Source organism: Melanotaenia boesemani, chromosome 14 (genome assembly GCF_017639745.1).
Source record: "Melanotaenia boesemani isolate fMelBoe1 chromosome 14, fMelBoe1.pri, whole genome shotgun sequence".
Lineage (NCBI taxonomy): Eukaryota > Metazoa > Chordata > Actinopteri > Atheriniformes > Melanotaeniidae > Melanotaenia > Melanotaenia boesemani.
The window spans coordinates 22,982,399-22,996,981 of record NC_055695.1 but is presented as its reverse complement, the minus strand read 5'-3'; the positions used below and the strand labels follow the sequence as shown (position 1 = coordinate 22,996,981).

Below are 14,583 nucleotides of genomic sequence, written 5' to 3'. Positions count from 1 at the left end.
AAAAGGCTTATGTCTAAATCACTGTGATAAAGCTAGTGGACATAATTAGTCCCCCTTATTCAGTGAAATCACAATTTGTTGTTTTATTCAGCCATTTTTCTGAATACAATTGTCATTCTGTTATTAGGTAGTGCAAACTTCTATGTATGTACACAATTTCTTTTTAAATTAACCACGGTCCTGCCTCTATGTCTTTGAATGAAGGCCTATCATCGGTTCCTGGACTGGATACAGCATCTCTACATGTGACGATTAAGACAGGGGTTGCCAATTAATTGAGCGCTCAAAGGAAGAGATTCAAACAACAAAGAAAAATCAAATGACATTTATTATTGATGCATTGTTTCTTTTTTGATAAGCAAATTATCTGTTTTTCTTTCAGTCTAAAGAAACTTTACAATATAAAGAAACATACAAAGAACATCTTTATTACCTACACAAGACACCTAAGTCCCTAAGACAAGATTCTCAACTATCCTACCATGAAATACAAAGCAAACCCAAAAGACAGACTGCTTCATATTGAATACTGCTGAGTCATCAGAGAGGACCATGAATGGTACTGGAGAATCACTTATATTCCCCTCCCTTGAATCCCCAACCCACCCCAAGTCAATATAACCACCCACCTGACCAGCAAATCTTCCTAATGGTACAGTATTATACATCACAATAGAAGCACAGAGATGGCCAACGATCAATATACACAGAGGACTGAGAGAGGATCAGTGAGAGCTTCAAACTATACAACGCTATTACAGGAGCGAATAGCAAAGGACACAGTTTTCCCCCATAAGTATTACTTTTAATCTATTATTAATTTAAAATGAGGTTTTCTTAAGTATTTTTTCCATTTTAAAAGTTTCCTTAAATTGATAAAAATCCTTCATATTAAAAACTGCAATAAGAGGTCACATGTTTTTTTATTTTTGTGAGAAGATGCCCTTTGGAAAATGTTCTTTTTTTAAAATCTTTTTTTCCATAACCAACAGTAACATTTGCGTGTACCAAAAGGAGGCAGGACAGAGCAAGAACGCCACAGTCCGACAGCTTCTCTCTTCGTCCTGGCCTCTTTCTGTCCTAGCCTCCTCATCACACAACTCTTTAGCATACAGTCTTCATTCAGTGTTACTGTAGGCTAATCTATACATTTAGCCACTTTACTGTATACTATAAATTTAGCCACATGAGCCAAATGGTTAGTGCATCCTTTCTCTATGAAAAACATGGATAGTTTTATTTATAATTTACTCTCAGCTGTATTCATTGGTAGTGACTGACATATCAAAACATGTCAATGATATCAAAATGCATTATACAGTATTTACAAAAGAAAAAAAAAAAAGGTGGGGGAGGTTGGGGACGGGACAGGAGGAAAGAAAGGAGGTGTGTGTCACTACATCGAAGGAACAACAGAGAGAGTGTTTCCCAGGCCACTGATCGCCAAATCCTGGAGATATCCCTGTCGACGTCTGGGTGCAAACTATTCACATTGATATCAGGAAACTGACAAGTAAATCACCATCACCCAGTGAGGCTACAACGGTTGCTTCGTTGGTGTTTGTTTGCACACAGTTGTGATGTGAGTGCTGCATTGTGGTGCCATGAGATAATTTATCCCTTTAAAACAGCAAAAGTAATTGTTGATAAGGCCAAGAGTACAGAACGTACAGAGAGAAACAAATTAAATAGTATAACATGTAGCTATGCTTTTCTTTGTGTGCAGATTCTACGGGCTTTAATTTCAGTTGAATATATTTTAAAAAAAAAACAACCTGCTGAAAACAAACCCCAGAAAGGAAATGTATATATTCCTCTTCTTTACACCGATGTGGCTGCATGGTCTATGAACCCCAAGGTGCATCACTCTGTTCCCATCATCAGCACCCCTGAGTCCAGTACCCCATACATCTGGGATTTCCCATGAGAACTGGTTGATTGGAGCTCCACAGAGACAGTTATTTAGTCCGTTTCGTCTGAAAGTGGATTTATGAGTTTCATGAGTGTGTCATGAGGTCCCACAAGCTCTCCCAGTCCCAAAGGAGGATGCTGGCCAGAGACCAGACTGGATCCTAGGAGGGCAACAGTGCCACTTGGAGGCATGAAGGGCAAGGAACCACATTTCAGGATTCACAGACAAATTGTAAATAACAAATAAAACAAGTACAATACAAGCTAAATATGCTGTATTTACAGACAACAAATTCACAGAAGAGACAAGAGGACCCACAAAATGCTCTCAGTTTCTGTCTGTTACTGACTTAGAAACAGCCTCTGTGCTGACAGTCTGTTTACAGTGTCAGCAGAGGCCTTTTCCAGCAGTAATAGACAGCTGTGGGGGTTGCTTAAGACAAGATAGCTAAACATCATCCATGTGCATCAACAGACACTTTGTACCAGAAGACAGCAACACTCTGAAAACCCTATATTTTATATGCATGGCTAGTTCAATCTGAGATAACAAAACCTCAGCAAAAACCACTTCAGCACGGGAGGACAATCAATTATCCCAATAACACATCCTCTGAAAACATTTAGGAGGCAAATACACAAACTATGAGCTGAGAGGAAGCTTTACGAAGTGAGGAGACTGACCGCGACAAAAACAAAACACAAGCAAAAAATAAATTCAAATCATGTAAACAGAAAATTATTGTGCATTTCTTGAGTGTGTGCTTATTCTGTCATTGTTGATGCTGCTGCTGAGATAAAAATGTGCCCTTTACAGGAAATCATAACTACATTAGAAGAATAATATCAATTATGAAAATTAGAACAATATTATCATCAACAACAAAAATTACAAACAGTAAAAACCATTCTTGCCCTAAAATAAGATTATTAGTTCTCTTTTTTTTTGTTTTTCTTTATTTAATCAATCCTGCCACAGAAGCAGAGTTTCTGAATGAGGGTGTTCTGCCCCGTGTGAGTCAACAACTGCACGTCCTCATAATATATGATCAGTTTGATATCGTGGTGGGGCCGTGGCGAGGCAGAGCTGAATGAAGAGGGATATCTTATTTGCGCTTGCATCCCACCCAAGAGGGCAGGCTCTGATTTTGCGACAGGTAATCTTGGGGTAGGTTTGAGCGCTCACTGTCCTTGGATCCTCCATGGAGCCTAACAGGTGAGGAGAGAAGAGGAGACCCTTCCTGCTGCTTGGAGGCTGTTTCATGCTCTTACACCCATGTTACAGGCATTGGGATGTGGGGCCTTGAGGGGAATCCTGCTTTCCAGGTGAATCCCAAGGGGCTGCGTGGCACAGCACACCATCCACGGAGAGGAGGAGAAGAAGGAAGGGAGGAAAGGAAGAGGGGAATGCAAGACGCACCGGGGTGGATGAGGAGAGGGAGATTGAAATTAAGGGAGATGAAAAAAGTAAAATAAAAGGGAAAAAAAAATCACACACTCATCGTCATGTTGGGTGAATACTGTAAAAAGAGAAAAGGGAGAAAAGATAAGCCAATACTAGATTAAATTTGTTATTCTATCCAGTTTCAGATGAAGTTATGTAAACTCAAAGCCATGTCCGGTAAAACAGCCATTTGCAGCAAACATTACACATTAACACTTAACTCTAATTTAATTTACATGCCAGTAAAAAAGCAAGCAGAGAAGAGACCAGCCAAAGGAGAAAACCATCCACAATTTCAAATCCCAGTTTAACACTTCATCTCTGCATGCATTAGAGAATTTATATTGTGTGTGTGTGTGTTTTTTTTTTGTTTTTCCCATGCATGTGTCTGTGCACAGTGTGTTTCTGTGTTTGAGTTGGGTAGAGTTGGTGTGTGACAGAGAATGACTGAAAGGGCTATAAATTAATTAGCTACACTTTAAAAGTGTGTAGAAGCAGTACAAGAACAATTTTAGACGACTGTTGCACTAAACCTGGCTTGATTCCCTTTCTACATACTGTACTGTATGTTTAAAGCAGAGATCTAAAAGTGTGGTCGTCGAGGACCTCTGTCCTGCAGGTTTGAGATGTTTCCTTGCTTCAGCCTACCTGACTCGAATGAATGGGTCATTGTGCAGAACTTAAGCTGTTAGAACTATGTAATTTGAATCAGGTGTGTCGGAGAAGGAAGCACCTAAAATCTGAGGACAGTGGCCCTCGAGGACTAAAAACTAATCTTAAACCTACAATCTTATAAATACAAGCTAACTTAGAAGTAATCCATTTCCATGGTTACAAGGGATGCTAAAAATATCTAAGAAACAATAAAAAATAAAATAACCCAGAAAACTACAGATAATTCAGTTTCATATGACTCATATAAATTGCTTTTATTAAGGAATCTTGTAAATATTTAGCAGAAAATTTAGGGAATTAGCTAAGATATTGAATTACAACTTTTACACCTGATGGGCATGAAAATGTTACACATTTTTGTTGAGAGATTATTATTTGACTCAAGTAAAAGCCATTTTACTAACAGTATCATCTCTATCCAGATAAACTTCCAGACTCTCCGATCATTTTGAGTGACCAACTCGTGTTTCATTCATCTACATATGCCAACAAAGTCCCTGCTTGACTTTCTAGAAACTCAGATGTCACCTAAAATAGTCTTTTACCCTGTGGACCAATATGAGGTAATTGTAGTTTGGTGGTCTTTGCATCTTTTATGCATTTATGAAACTTGGATCAGAGGCAGTAAGACAACAGAACCACCCTGAACCATGCATGTGGATCAACTGAGCTGCATGGTGGACATTATGTCATCTTGTTCTTTAAATCTGGAAAGTTGCAGACATATTTTATCTGGTTTGCTGCAACCTTGCCAGGATAAACATAGTTAACAGTTAACAGCCCTGCATACCAAGAAGAATATATCAGTGATTAGGTCAGCTGGCAAAAATCCTGCACAACAGTATCCATCTGCACCCTGCAAGAGTTTTCAGCCCACTTCAGATCACACCCCATTTCAGGTCAAGCGATCATGACTTAAGATGAGACTCTTAACGCTCCACATACTTATAAAAAGACAGGACAGCCATCCAGTTCAAAAAAAGAATCTTTTTTTATATTAAACTATGCAGCTGCTCCCTTACAGTGTCCTGAAAACATCCAGTTGTCAGCATACAGCTTGTCTACATTGTGTAGAACTTAATTGGCTTAATTAAAAAAAAAAGATTGACGCCTTTCAAACCAAAACTTAACAATACAAAATATGTAACAGCCTTTCAGCAAAATCCACTGTGAAAAAACACAGGAAAACACCTCAGACTATGCTCACTTGTCTCTGCTGTCTCTGCACAACCTGCCATCAGCAACATCTGGCTTTAATATCTTGTGCAGTTCCGACCGATTTGGATAGTCTACTTAGGCTCACGCCCATTTCACTTCACTCAGACCTCTCTTGTCTTCTGAAGACAGACCACTCAAAGCCTGGATGGACAATATATTTAATATAATGGCTGTGCTGGGAGGTTTACAAACAACTGAAACACGTTTAACCATGCTCGTATTTTGGGAGATGACTTAATTTACAGAAAATTCTTGTGTTTGAAATTTTCCGGATTCAGACAGGTGGATCTAAAGTTTGAATCTGCCATATCAAACCCAGCCCCTTGCCATCACAACCATCTGGAGCAGAGTAATCCTTGTTTGAAGGATTCAGTGTTTTGTTAGTAGATAGTTTAATGTGATCTGTTTTACATGACACTCACACTTTCACTTTGGAATGGGTTTAAAAAGTTGCCTGCCATCTCGCCGTCGTCCCGCGGAGTGCCGGGAGGATTGTTCATGCCTGCCATATTATTGGGAGAATTCTGCAACACCAATGAAAGAAACCAATAAGAATAAAGAACTCAGACAGACAGAGAAATACACAGACACCTAAGTGGAAAGTCAGCTTTACCTTTGGCAACCCATCCATGTCACTGGAGCCTGTGAGCAGACATGAAATAAAATAAAAAAAAAACAAAACAAACATTGACATTAACTTATCTGCAGCACCTTGCTGTTAATTCAGTGCTAGTTCAGGATATCCAGTTCAAGTGGAAGCAACCTGTCCTCTCACAAGTAATGGCCTTTAATCAAGCTATTTGTTTTCAGATAAAGATGAGCAATAACTTCTCTGGCTTCGCTGATCCCGTCTCACACATCTACAGGATCAATTGGACTGCTCACTGCCCCACTAATCTTTTTTAGCTTTGATCGATACCGAGTTGAAAGTGAACACTTCCTGATTCTGCCATGAGAGGGCAGAGTCTTACTTACTTATAAAAGCCTTTGTTCAAAGAAATAGGTTTCAGCATATATTCAGGAAGTACCTGCTTCAGTACAATGTGACTCACCTAGTGATCCGTTCATATGATGCTGCTCCATAGAGCCCATTCCACCCATTGGCCCATCAGGACCCGGTCCCATTGGGAACTAATGGAAAACAGTGAAGTCATTCTCATTTGTATTATCTACCTGAACAAAGGACAAACAAATTGCATCTACCAAAAGCCTTATGTTGGACATTTCTGCTTTTGTGAGACAAATTGTTAACTGATTAAACATTACAAAAAAACTTGAGGAAATATAAAAATGATAAAGATTTGAAATCAAAAGTCAACAAAATGAAAGTACTCACATTAGGTCTGTTTCCACCAGGACCGATGGGGTTCATCATTGTGTAGATGTTTTCACTTGAATTTGTTGAATCTAGAAAAAGCGGAGCAGTTGGAGTGCCTTACTATATAGGATCTGTCAGTTGTCACATCACATATAAGTTAATAAAAATAATTAAATGAAGCAGAATTGCTGCTAGAAATGAGGGAAAATTAGGCTGTCCTTGTCTTTCGATGGATTTGATGTTGCAATGCAATATTTCAACACATACTGCAACAGTACCAGATGACCTGAGTGCCAGAATGTAATGTCAGTAAACATGATTATCAATTAGTCCCTTCACTGCTCTGGAATGAAAGGAACCTATAATTCCATATTCCTTCCATACAGAAATTAGATATGGACACCTTGGTAACAGCTAGTACATGCTGTCTCTTGTGTGTCTCTATATCTATTCTGAGACATTCAGAAGAATGAGGTGACCTTGCTCTAACACTACACGGTGGCATATTAGAGATAAGACAGACAAAATAAAAACAAATTGCCAGACAGAGTTAGAAACGGATCCAGTGTGAAGAAAGTGATGGAGAAACTCGGTCGTCATTGTTCCTGAATTTCGGTTTTGTTGTCGTGACTGAAAAGAGGGGGAGCAAATTTGAGGGGTGCATCTCTGCAGGTATTTTATGCATGTGTGTGTGTGTGTGAGCACACACTTTTGGCGACTGCAGTGGAAATAAGTTTTCCCTCCCTGTGTATGTGTGATCGGCACTGTGAAAAGGTTCACGATGGAGGTTTGCTTATTAATAATAGATGGTGGACATAAAAAGAGGCTCTCCACAGGCCAACAGGAACAGGAGCATCTACAGGATATCAGCTCATAGTGTTTTGTTTTCAGACAATCCTCCATACAGACACTTTATTGAAGGGTGAAAGCTGAGATGTTGAATGTAGACTGACATGCCTCTTTTTCCTTTCAATACAGCTGTCTTTAAACAAACAATGTCAGAATATTTTTCAGCATATGTATTTGGGGGAAAATAGAGAGAAATATCCGTATCAAGCAAATATAATACATACAAAAGCACATTCAGGATCATTTCTTTTTTTAAACATTTTAAATTTGAGCCTGATCTCTGTGTGTCTCCCAATGAAAGACGAGTGTCTGACAGGTTTGATGTTTGTTAGACAGACCCTTGTTTACTGAGAGCTGGATAAAAGAAGAAGTCAAAAGGCCAAGTGAAGCATATAACTCACCTCCAGGGCTAGGCATGATGGGAGTTCCTGGTGGGCCGCCTCCCCCTGGAGGGCCCTGAAGGGTGAGAACAAGAGGAGGAGAGATGTGAGTGCTGAGTGCATCTGGATGGCAGTCTGTTAGAAAGAGCAGCTTGACAGGCAATTTATGACCCACGGTTGAACACAAGTTGATGACGGGACACTTACCACATAGTTGCCTGGAGATGAAGATGAATAAGCTATCTGTGGAGAAAACAAACCCAAGGAGAAAGAAAACATGAAGCACAACTATCATAAACACACTCAACCATGATGGATAGAAGATTTGAGAGAACACAACTTACTGAGTTGGTGTTGGGGTTTGGCCATGGACCTCTTCCACCAGGACCCCTGGGAAACAAAGAAGGTTGAAAGTCTGAGAAGATTTCTGTAATATACCTCAGACTCATACAGCACAAATGGATGCTTTTATTATCTAAATATTTAGTTAAATAATTCAAATTTCAAATTTTAACATAAATGCAATCTATAAAAGTCAAGAATGAATAATCTTTAGATTATTCATCTATAGAAAAACAAACAAAAAAATCTGAATAAGCTTAATAAACTTTAAAACACAGTGCGGGTGTTGCACCACAGTACTCAACACATGCACAAAGCATTTATGATAATTCATAATCAATGATTCTGTGAGGGAGTAACATGACTGTTTGACTGGATATCAGCATTTTTTTTTATTTTATTTTATTTATTTTTTTTTTAGTTTTGAAGAGAGGTCCAACAGGAGGTCCATCCAGTGTTATGGATCTACTGAGGCCTGTTTACCTCATTTTTAACAGCTCATGGTCTAGTTGTGCTCCTGATTCATTTTCAACCACTTGTTTTCAACTGTATGGAAAACGCTGTGTTGAATGTGGAGGAGGCTGAAATGCTGACGAGGACACAGTGAAAATAATAGAAAAACAAAAGAGTGCATATTTTGTGTTTCCAACACCTCTATGTGGATCCCAGATTATACAAGAAGACAGAGACTGCAGACGGAGCAGTAAGAGTAAGGGAAGAGGTACTGCAGTGCTCGTTATTAGGAGATAGCGTAACCTTGGACTTCTTACTGAACAGGAGAATCTGTGAATACTGGACACTGAGTTTCATTTCACCCCAATGCATTCATAGTGAGACTTTTGCACACTTTTAAGTACGGTGTGCCTCATGGGTCAATCCTTAGCACCATCTTATTTGTACTATAAATCCTGTGGTGAAACACCACCTCCAATGATAGGTATTTCTGTTTCTTTTCTGTATAGAACATAGCATTATCAACAGATGTAGGAGTTTGTTCATCACACTTATTCAAGACTGTTTTACATCAGCCATCCTGGTGGTTTGGGAAAGTGTCTTAAAGTGCTCCTAAGCTACTCCGTCAACATTAGACAAATGGTTGTGATTGGCACAAAATAGGTTAGGCTGGATGGAAATCAGCTGGGACAAAGGCTAGACATAATCTGCCAAACCAAATGAAACATCTCAGACTGCTCTGTGCCAAGCCTGCTGTTTTATCTAACAGTAATTTAAGTTTTGAGCAAAACGCCACAAATCCGGTTGGCTCAGTTGTGTTTCTATCATATTCACAATATTTCTGTACAGCCCTTCCTAAACACCACTTGTTCTGTTAAAAGGAAATTCTGACGCTATACTTTTGCCAAGTTTGAGATTTTACCAACTTGGTAAATTTGATGATTATTATTTTTTTTTTTTAAATAACAGATTACAAAAGCTAAGCAAAACAAGCTCTAGAGTGAAAAAAAGGGGTGAGTTTTCTTTTAAATTGCACTCTTTTGAAAAAAAATAAGACACAAGCATGCTTAAAGGTTCTTTTTTGTCAGTCTACTAACATGTTCATGCCTGGCATCCCCGGCCCCATGGAGTTTGGAGGAGGCCTCATTCCTCCGCCATAGTTCTGCACAAAGAGATGGACACACAATCAGTAAAGAATCTCACACCTGCTCAGTCTGAAGGTTTGAATCTTAGTGAAGGTCAGAGATGATCATGTCTCCCACCACCTTCTGTTCAATTCTGTTCATGTATAAGTGCTGGTTGGAGTGGGCTGAGTGTGAAAGCGGACAGTTGTGTGTGTGTGTGCCTGTATGTGTGTGTATGGATTTCTATGCATCTGTGCTTCACCCTCTGTATTAGCATGTATGTTTTCATGGTTGCTCAGTGGGTGAGTTTGGCTGCGGATGTATGAGTGGATTTGATTATGTATGTGTCTGTGTGTGTGAGAGTAGGGGGGCAGGCCACAGAGCTGCTCCACTCAGAGGAAGAGTTTTGTTCAGCAGACGATTACACTTGTCAAGCAGATGCTGCACCAGCTGCTGGAGCGTTCGCTGCCAAAGTCACCGAGCCAGGGTGGCACTGAGAGGAGCCGAAGGGCACAGGGAGAGTGTGTGTGTTTGTGTCTTTGAGTGAGGTGATGCTGTATGAGTCTGCAGGATGGAGCAGCTGTCTGGTAATGGTAATTTAAAAGGATACTGCTCTTTGTGCATCTTAAGCACTATGTCACATCACATTAACAAAAATGAAAGCGATAAAAAGGAAACAGCCGACTGTGGCTCCTTTTTTGGTAAAATGTGTTGGTGGTGACTTGCTCATAGCAGTCTGAGTATTCCGCCTCTGTCTCCCGAGGTGGCACTGAGCAACCAGGAATTAACATGCAGAAATGGTGTTAGCAGTGGGTGAGCTCTGGTCAGAGCCAAGATAATCATCAGGGTGCTTCTGACATTTAAAGGAAAGTTATGAGCCCGACTGAACCAAAATATCTCTTCAGCATCACAGGGGAATTTTCTGCACTGTTTATAGGCTGCTGGTTTGACATTATAGTTGTATTTATGGAAGCGTTAATGAAGAGCAACCAAACACTGGCCTTGCTCGTAAAAACCGACAACCAAGCACCAAATGTTGCAGCTACACAGTGGGAATGGATTGGTAGTGTGGTGCTGAATGATACAATCTCATGTCATAACTTGCTTTAGCAACATTTCTGTCCACATCAATAACAATTCATTTTTATGTATTATAGCCTACCTGTGGGCCCATGCCTCCCATGCCTCTAGGGGGATTCATTCTCATTGGACCTCCCATGTTTGGATGCCCTGTTGTGAAAATGTTAAATTAATTTTGGTGAAAAAATATTCATTTAGCATGATAGAAAATGCTCACATTCATATAATCACATAATTCACATTGATGTGTCATAAAATGTTTCTGCCAGGCGAACGGACTCTCCGTACCTTGAGGTCTGGTGGGGTCCAGGCTGTTTGGAAGGAGGGGCTGTGATCCAGGGATGCTCCCAGGAGGCTGATTTGGCATACGTAGTGAAGGTCTTGGGCCACCCGGATATCGTGGAGACATGAATGGCTGCAGAAAAGACAGAGAGTGGACACTGATCATCATCTCTGATTTCAGAATAATCACAAGTAAAACATGTCTTTATTTTTTTTGATTGAGCAGCCTTTAATAATTTTAAACCGGTTTTCTTCTCATTTCATCTGTTTTATGAAGTCTGGGGGGAAAAAAAACAAATCAAAACAAAAAAAAAACAGAATTCACCAACACAAATTACAATTTCAAATATTCTTTTTTCCATTAGGTTGACCCTAAAGATCAATCGAACAGGCTGTAGGTGAAATTACAACTTTTGTTTCACATGTAAAGTTAACCTTTATTAAATCTAAAATGCAGCATAATACAGCATACACTAAAGATGAACTAAGTGTAAGCTGCCAGCTTCTTGCCAGAGGAGAATAATCTGGTGTCAAATGATCAAGGAGTAGTCAAAGTCAAGTCATTTAGCTGTATTGACTTGAAAATATGTTGCTGTTTAAATCAGGATCTGGCACATGAAGTTTAAAGAGAAGAACACAGATAAACAAATTAAATCAATAAATAAATAAAAAGTAACAAAGAAATAACAAAAGCAGAAGCCATAAAGAGATACAACTCTACAAAATGTTTTCATTATATTTCCACATTTCATAAATCATCAATCTGATTTTGGATTTTTTTACAGGTTTCTACTTTTTTGTGGCACTCCTATCATCGCAAAATCCAATTGCACAATGATACTGATACCATAATACATGCATCTGTAAAGTGAGAATATATTGAGGATATTTATTCACAGAATTTTCTGTAAAGAAAAATACAGCAAGATTTCTCAAACTGTTCTCTATGGATATAAAAATCAAGATGAAATGACCTAAATGACTGCACATGTGATGAAATGCAGCAATCACCACAGTGTGCATGCCTCAGAGTGCTGCCGCCATTATCAGCTCAGTGCATCAAATTCAACTTCAAATTCTAGTTCAGTAACATCACATCCCACACCAAACCCACTCTTTGCTTGGTGTTTGTATGTGAACAAAGGCTGTTATAGGTTACTTTTTCCATCAAAATAACTGTGACAGCTATGCTATAATGTTAAGATAATGACATTTATTTAAATCTGAGCTCAGTAAATGTTTGTTCTTTATGTGAACACCTTCTCTTCAAAAGCATAAATACATCCTATAATGCAGATCAGATTTATTTCTGATTACAGGATATGGCTGGTCTCCATCAACCACTTATAGGTAGCAAAGTGAGGTAGAAAAATACCTGGCTCACAATATGAGACCACCTCTCTGTTGAGATTTTACTCTTGTATACCAGCAGAGGGGAGTGTTGTGTTAAGAAATGATGCACTGCTGTGGTTCTGTCACAATTCTCCAGAAGGAGGAGCCTGTCATTACTTCTTGGAAAGTAAGACCTCAGGTGGTAAATTAGGATAAAGGTAAAGGAAGACAGATAAACGAGGGCTGCAGGATGGAAACTTGGACTAGAAGAACAATGTTGACGACTCAGAGCAAAAAAAAAACACAGGAAAAGCCAAATGAGAGCACATAAAATAACACAGGCTCTCACAAAACCTTTTACATCTTGAACGTGTTTATTTTGTACAGCTACACATGTGCTGGACAATTTCCTACTATCTCTGTTTTAACCATGGAGAAGCTCTACAATGAATCTGTCAGTGTGGTGAGATCCAAAACAGAAACTTCAGATGCACACTGTATGTTTCAGCAGAGCGGGGACAAGAACAGGCTGGCCGGGACACGCATGCAGAGCCAGCACACATCTAGTGAATAATGTAAAGCATCACAGACAGATGGTTTGTAGAATTACCTATGAGAGTACACTGCTGCAGCTACAAATACCCACATGCAGCAAGCCATTTTTCAGTGTCAAATGATAAGAATTAGTTTTAAACTCAATCCAACTGCTTTAGTATCGAGGGGAAACATGCTGATTTGAAAGCTGATTGGATAAGAGGTGTGTGTTTTGGTCATGGAGCATGAGCAGCAGAATCGTGCTCATATCATCGTCACACAGAGATAAGCACAGATGACACAAATATAACAGGAGATTGCATTTCATTGGTAATCATATGCTGCATGTTTAGCGTGTCTTGAGTATATGTGTGTGTGTGTTTGGGGCAAGTGGAGGACGACTTAAATTATTAGAATTAGTGCTAGAGGCGAGGGCTGACTTACTACTGTTTTCTTTCTCACACTCTCCTTTCCTTTGACCATGCTGAGGTAGGTTTGTGCATGAAGAGCTGCACAGTGTCAGCCGGTGCTGCAATATTTATGGTCTATTGATGGACTATGGGATGGTGAGTACTCAGCTGAGGGAGAAAGGAGGCCCTCCAGATGCACTGCCGCTCCTTACAGCTGGGCCAACACAGCTAAATTATTCATCCAATCCACCATGGTGGATGCTGTCTGTCCTGCCTGCACAGCCTGGGACATGTGCACTGTTTATACACTGCTGTTATGTGAGTGAGTGTTAGCTTGTATAGAGAGAGATGTGAAGGGAAGTAACTGGTTTTGTCTTACCTGACCATGTGGACCCATCATGGGATTGCTGGGGTTGTGTGGGGGAGGCTGTGTGTGGGGGGAAGGCTGTGATCCTGGTGGACCCTGTAGAAGGCAAGATATGAATTTGTCAGTAAAATGTCACAAAAAAAGCATCAGGTTAAGTCAACGCATTAAGTCAAAATTATAACTGGCCTATTTAGCTGCCCAACATTTGCCCTGAGCATCATCAGATGTTTGACAACAACCAGTTGCCTAAAAGTAGCACACTCTGACCAGAAATCACCTTTCATCTAAAATGTAGAGGTGTGACGTTCATGAACGAATTGATTCTTTTGAACAGCTCTTTTAAACGAACGATGGGAACCGAGTCACAGCTGTGAGTCGTTCATTTGTGAGCCATTCTTTTTATATACAGATTTTCCACACTGCCTTCATCACATTTGTGACATCATAGAAGTCTGATGTCCAACAAGCTCCATTCATGTGAAGCATCTATGGGCAGAGAGTATAGTTTGGAAACAAATAATGTGAGTTCTATCCAAAATATTTTCTAGAATTTGCACTGACTGCTCAGGTTTATCCTTTTCTATCTATATTTTTCTTATAATTGTTTTACTCTTATATAGTAGATTTTATATAGGTACATATTTTGATTGTTTGTCATTCTTATATATTGTCAAATTTGGTAAGAACGAGCCAGTCTTTTGAATGGCTCTTTGAAAGGAACGGCTCCTCAAGATCCGGTTCCCTTCAAATAGCCATAAATCCCATCTCTACAAACTGGAGTTGTTCCAGAAGTAACAATACAATAAATCTCTTTCTTTGTGTCCATTATGTCTAAAGGTTGTGAGTAAAAACTAAAAAAATTCT

General features: G+C 39.5%; 1 protein-coding gene across 3 annotated transcripts in view; it reads right to left on the bottom strand.

Annotated features, from left to right (window-relative positions):
* Positions 1–310: 310 nt before the first annotated feature.
* The window catches only part of ssbp4 (single stranded DNA binding protein 4), an 85,570-nt gene continuing 71,297 nt past the window's right edge, over positions 311–14,583 (bottom strand). For 2 of the 3 annotated variants that reach the window (XM_042006287.1, XM_042006289.1), the window contains 12 exons: positions 13,732–13,815; positions 11,083–11,209; positions 10,877–10,944; positions 9,688–9,752; positions 8,140–8,185; positions 8,003–8,038; positions 7,817–7,871; positions 6,585–6,655; positions 6,301–6,379; positions 5,862–5,890; positions 5,671–5,772; positions 311–3,252 (listed from right to left, as the gene is read on the bottom strand). In XM_042006287.1, the coding sequence (XP_041862221.1) occupies positions 3,172–3,252; positions 5,671–5,772; positions 5,862–5,890; positions 6,301–6,379; positions 6,585–6,655; positions 7,817–7,871; positions 8,003–8,038; positions 8,140–8,185; positions 9,688–9,752; positions 10,877–10,944; positions 11,083–11,209; positions 13,732–13,815 (843 nt within the window). In that variant the 3' untranslated portion in view covers positions 311–3,171. Of the gene's footprint in view, positions 3,432–5,670; positions 5,773–5,861; positions 5,891–6,300; positions 6,380–6,584; positions 6,656–7,816; positions 7,872–8,002; positions 8,039–8,139; positions 8,186–9,687; positions 9,753–10,876; positions 10,945–11,082; positions 11,210–13,731; positions 13,816–14,583 lie in introns of all 3 variants that reach the window. The other variant, XM_042006288.1, reaches the window with a different exon arrangement.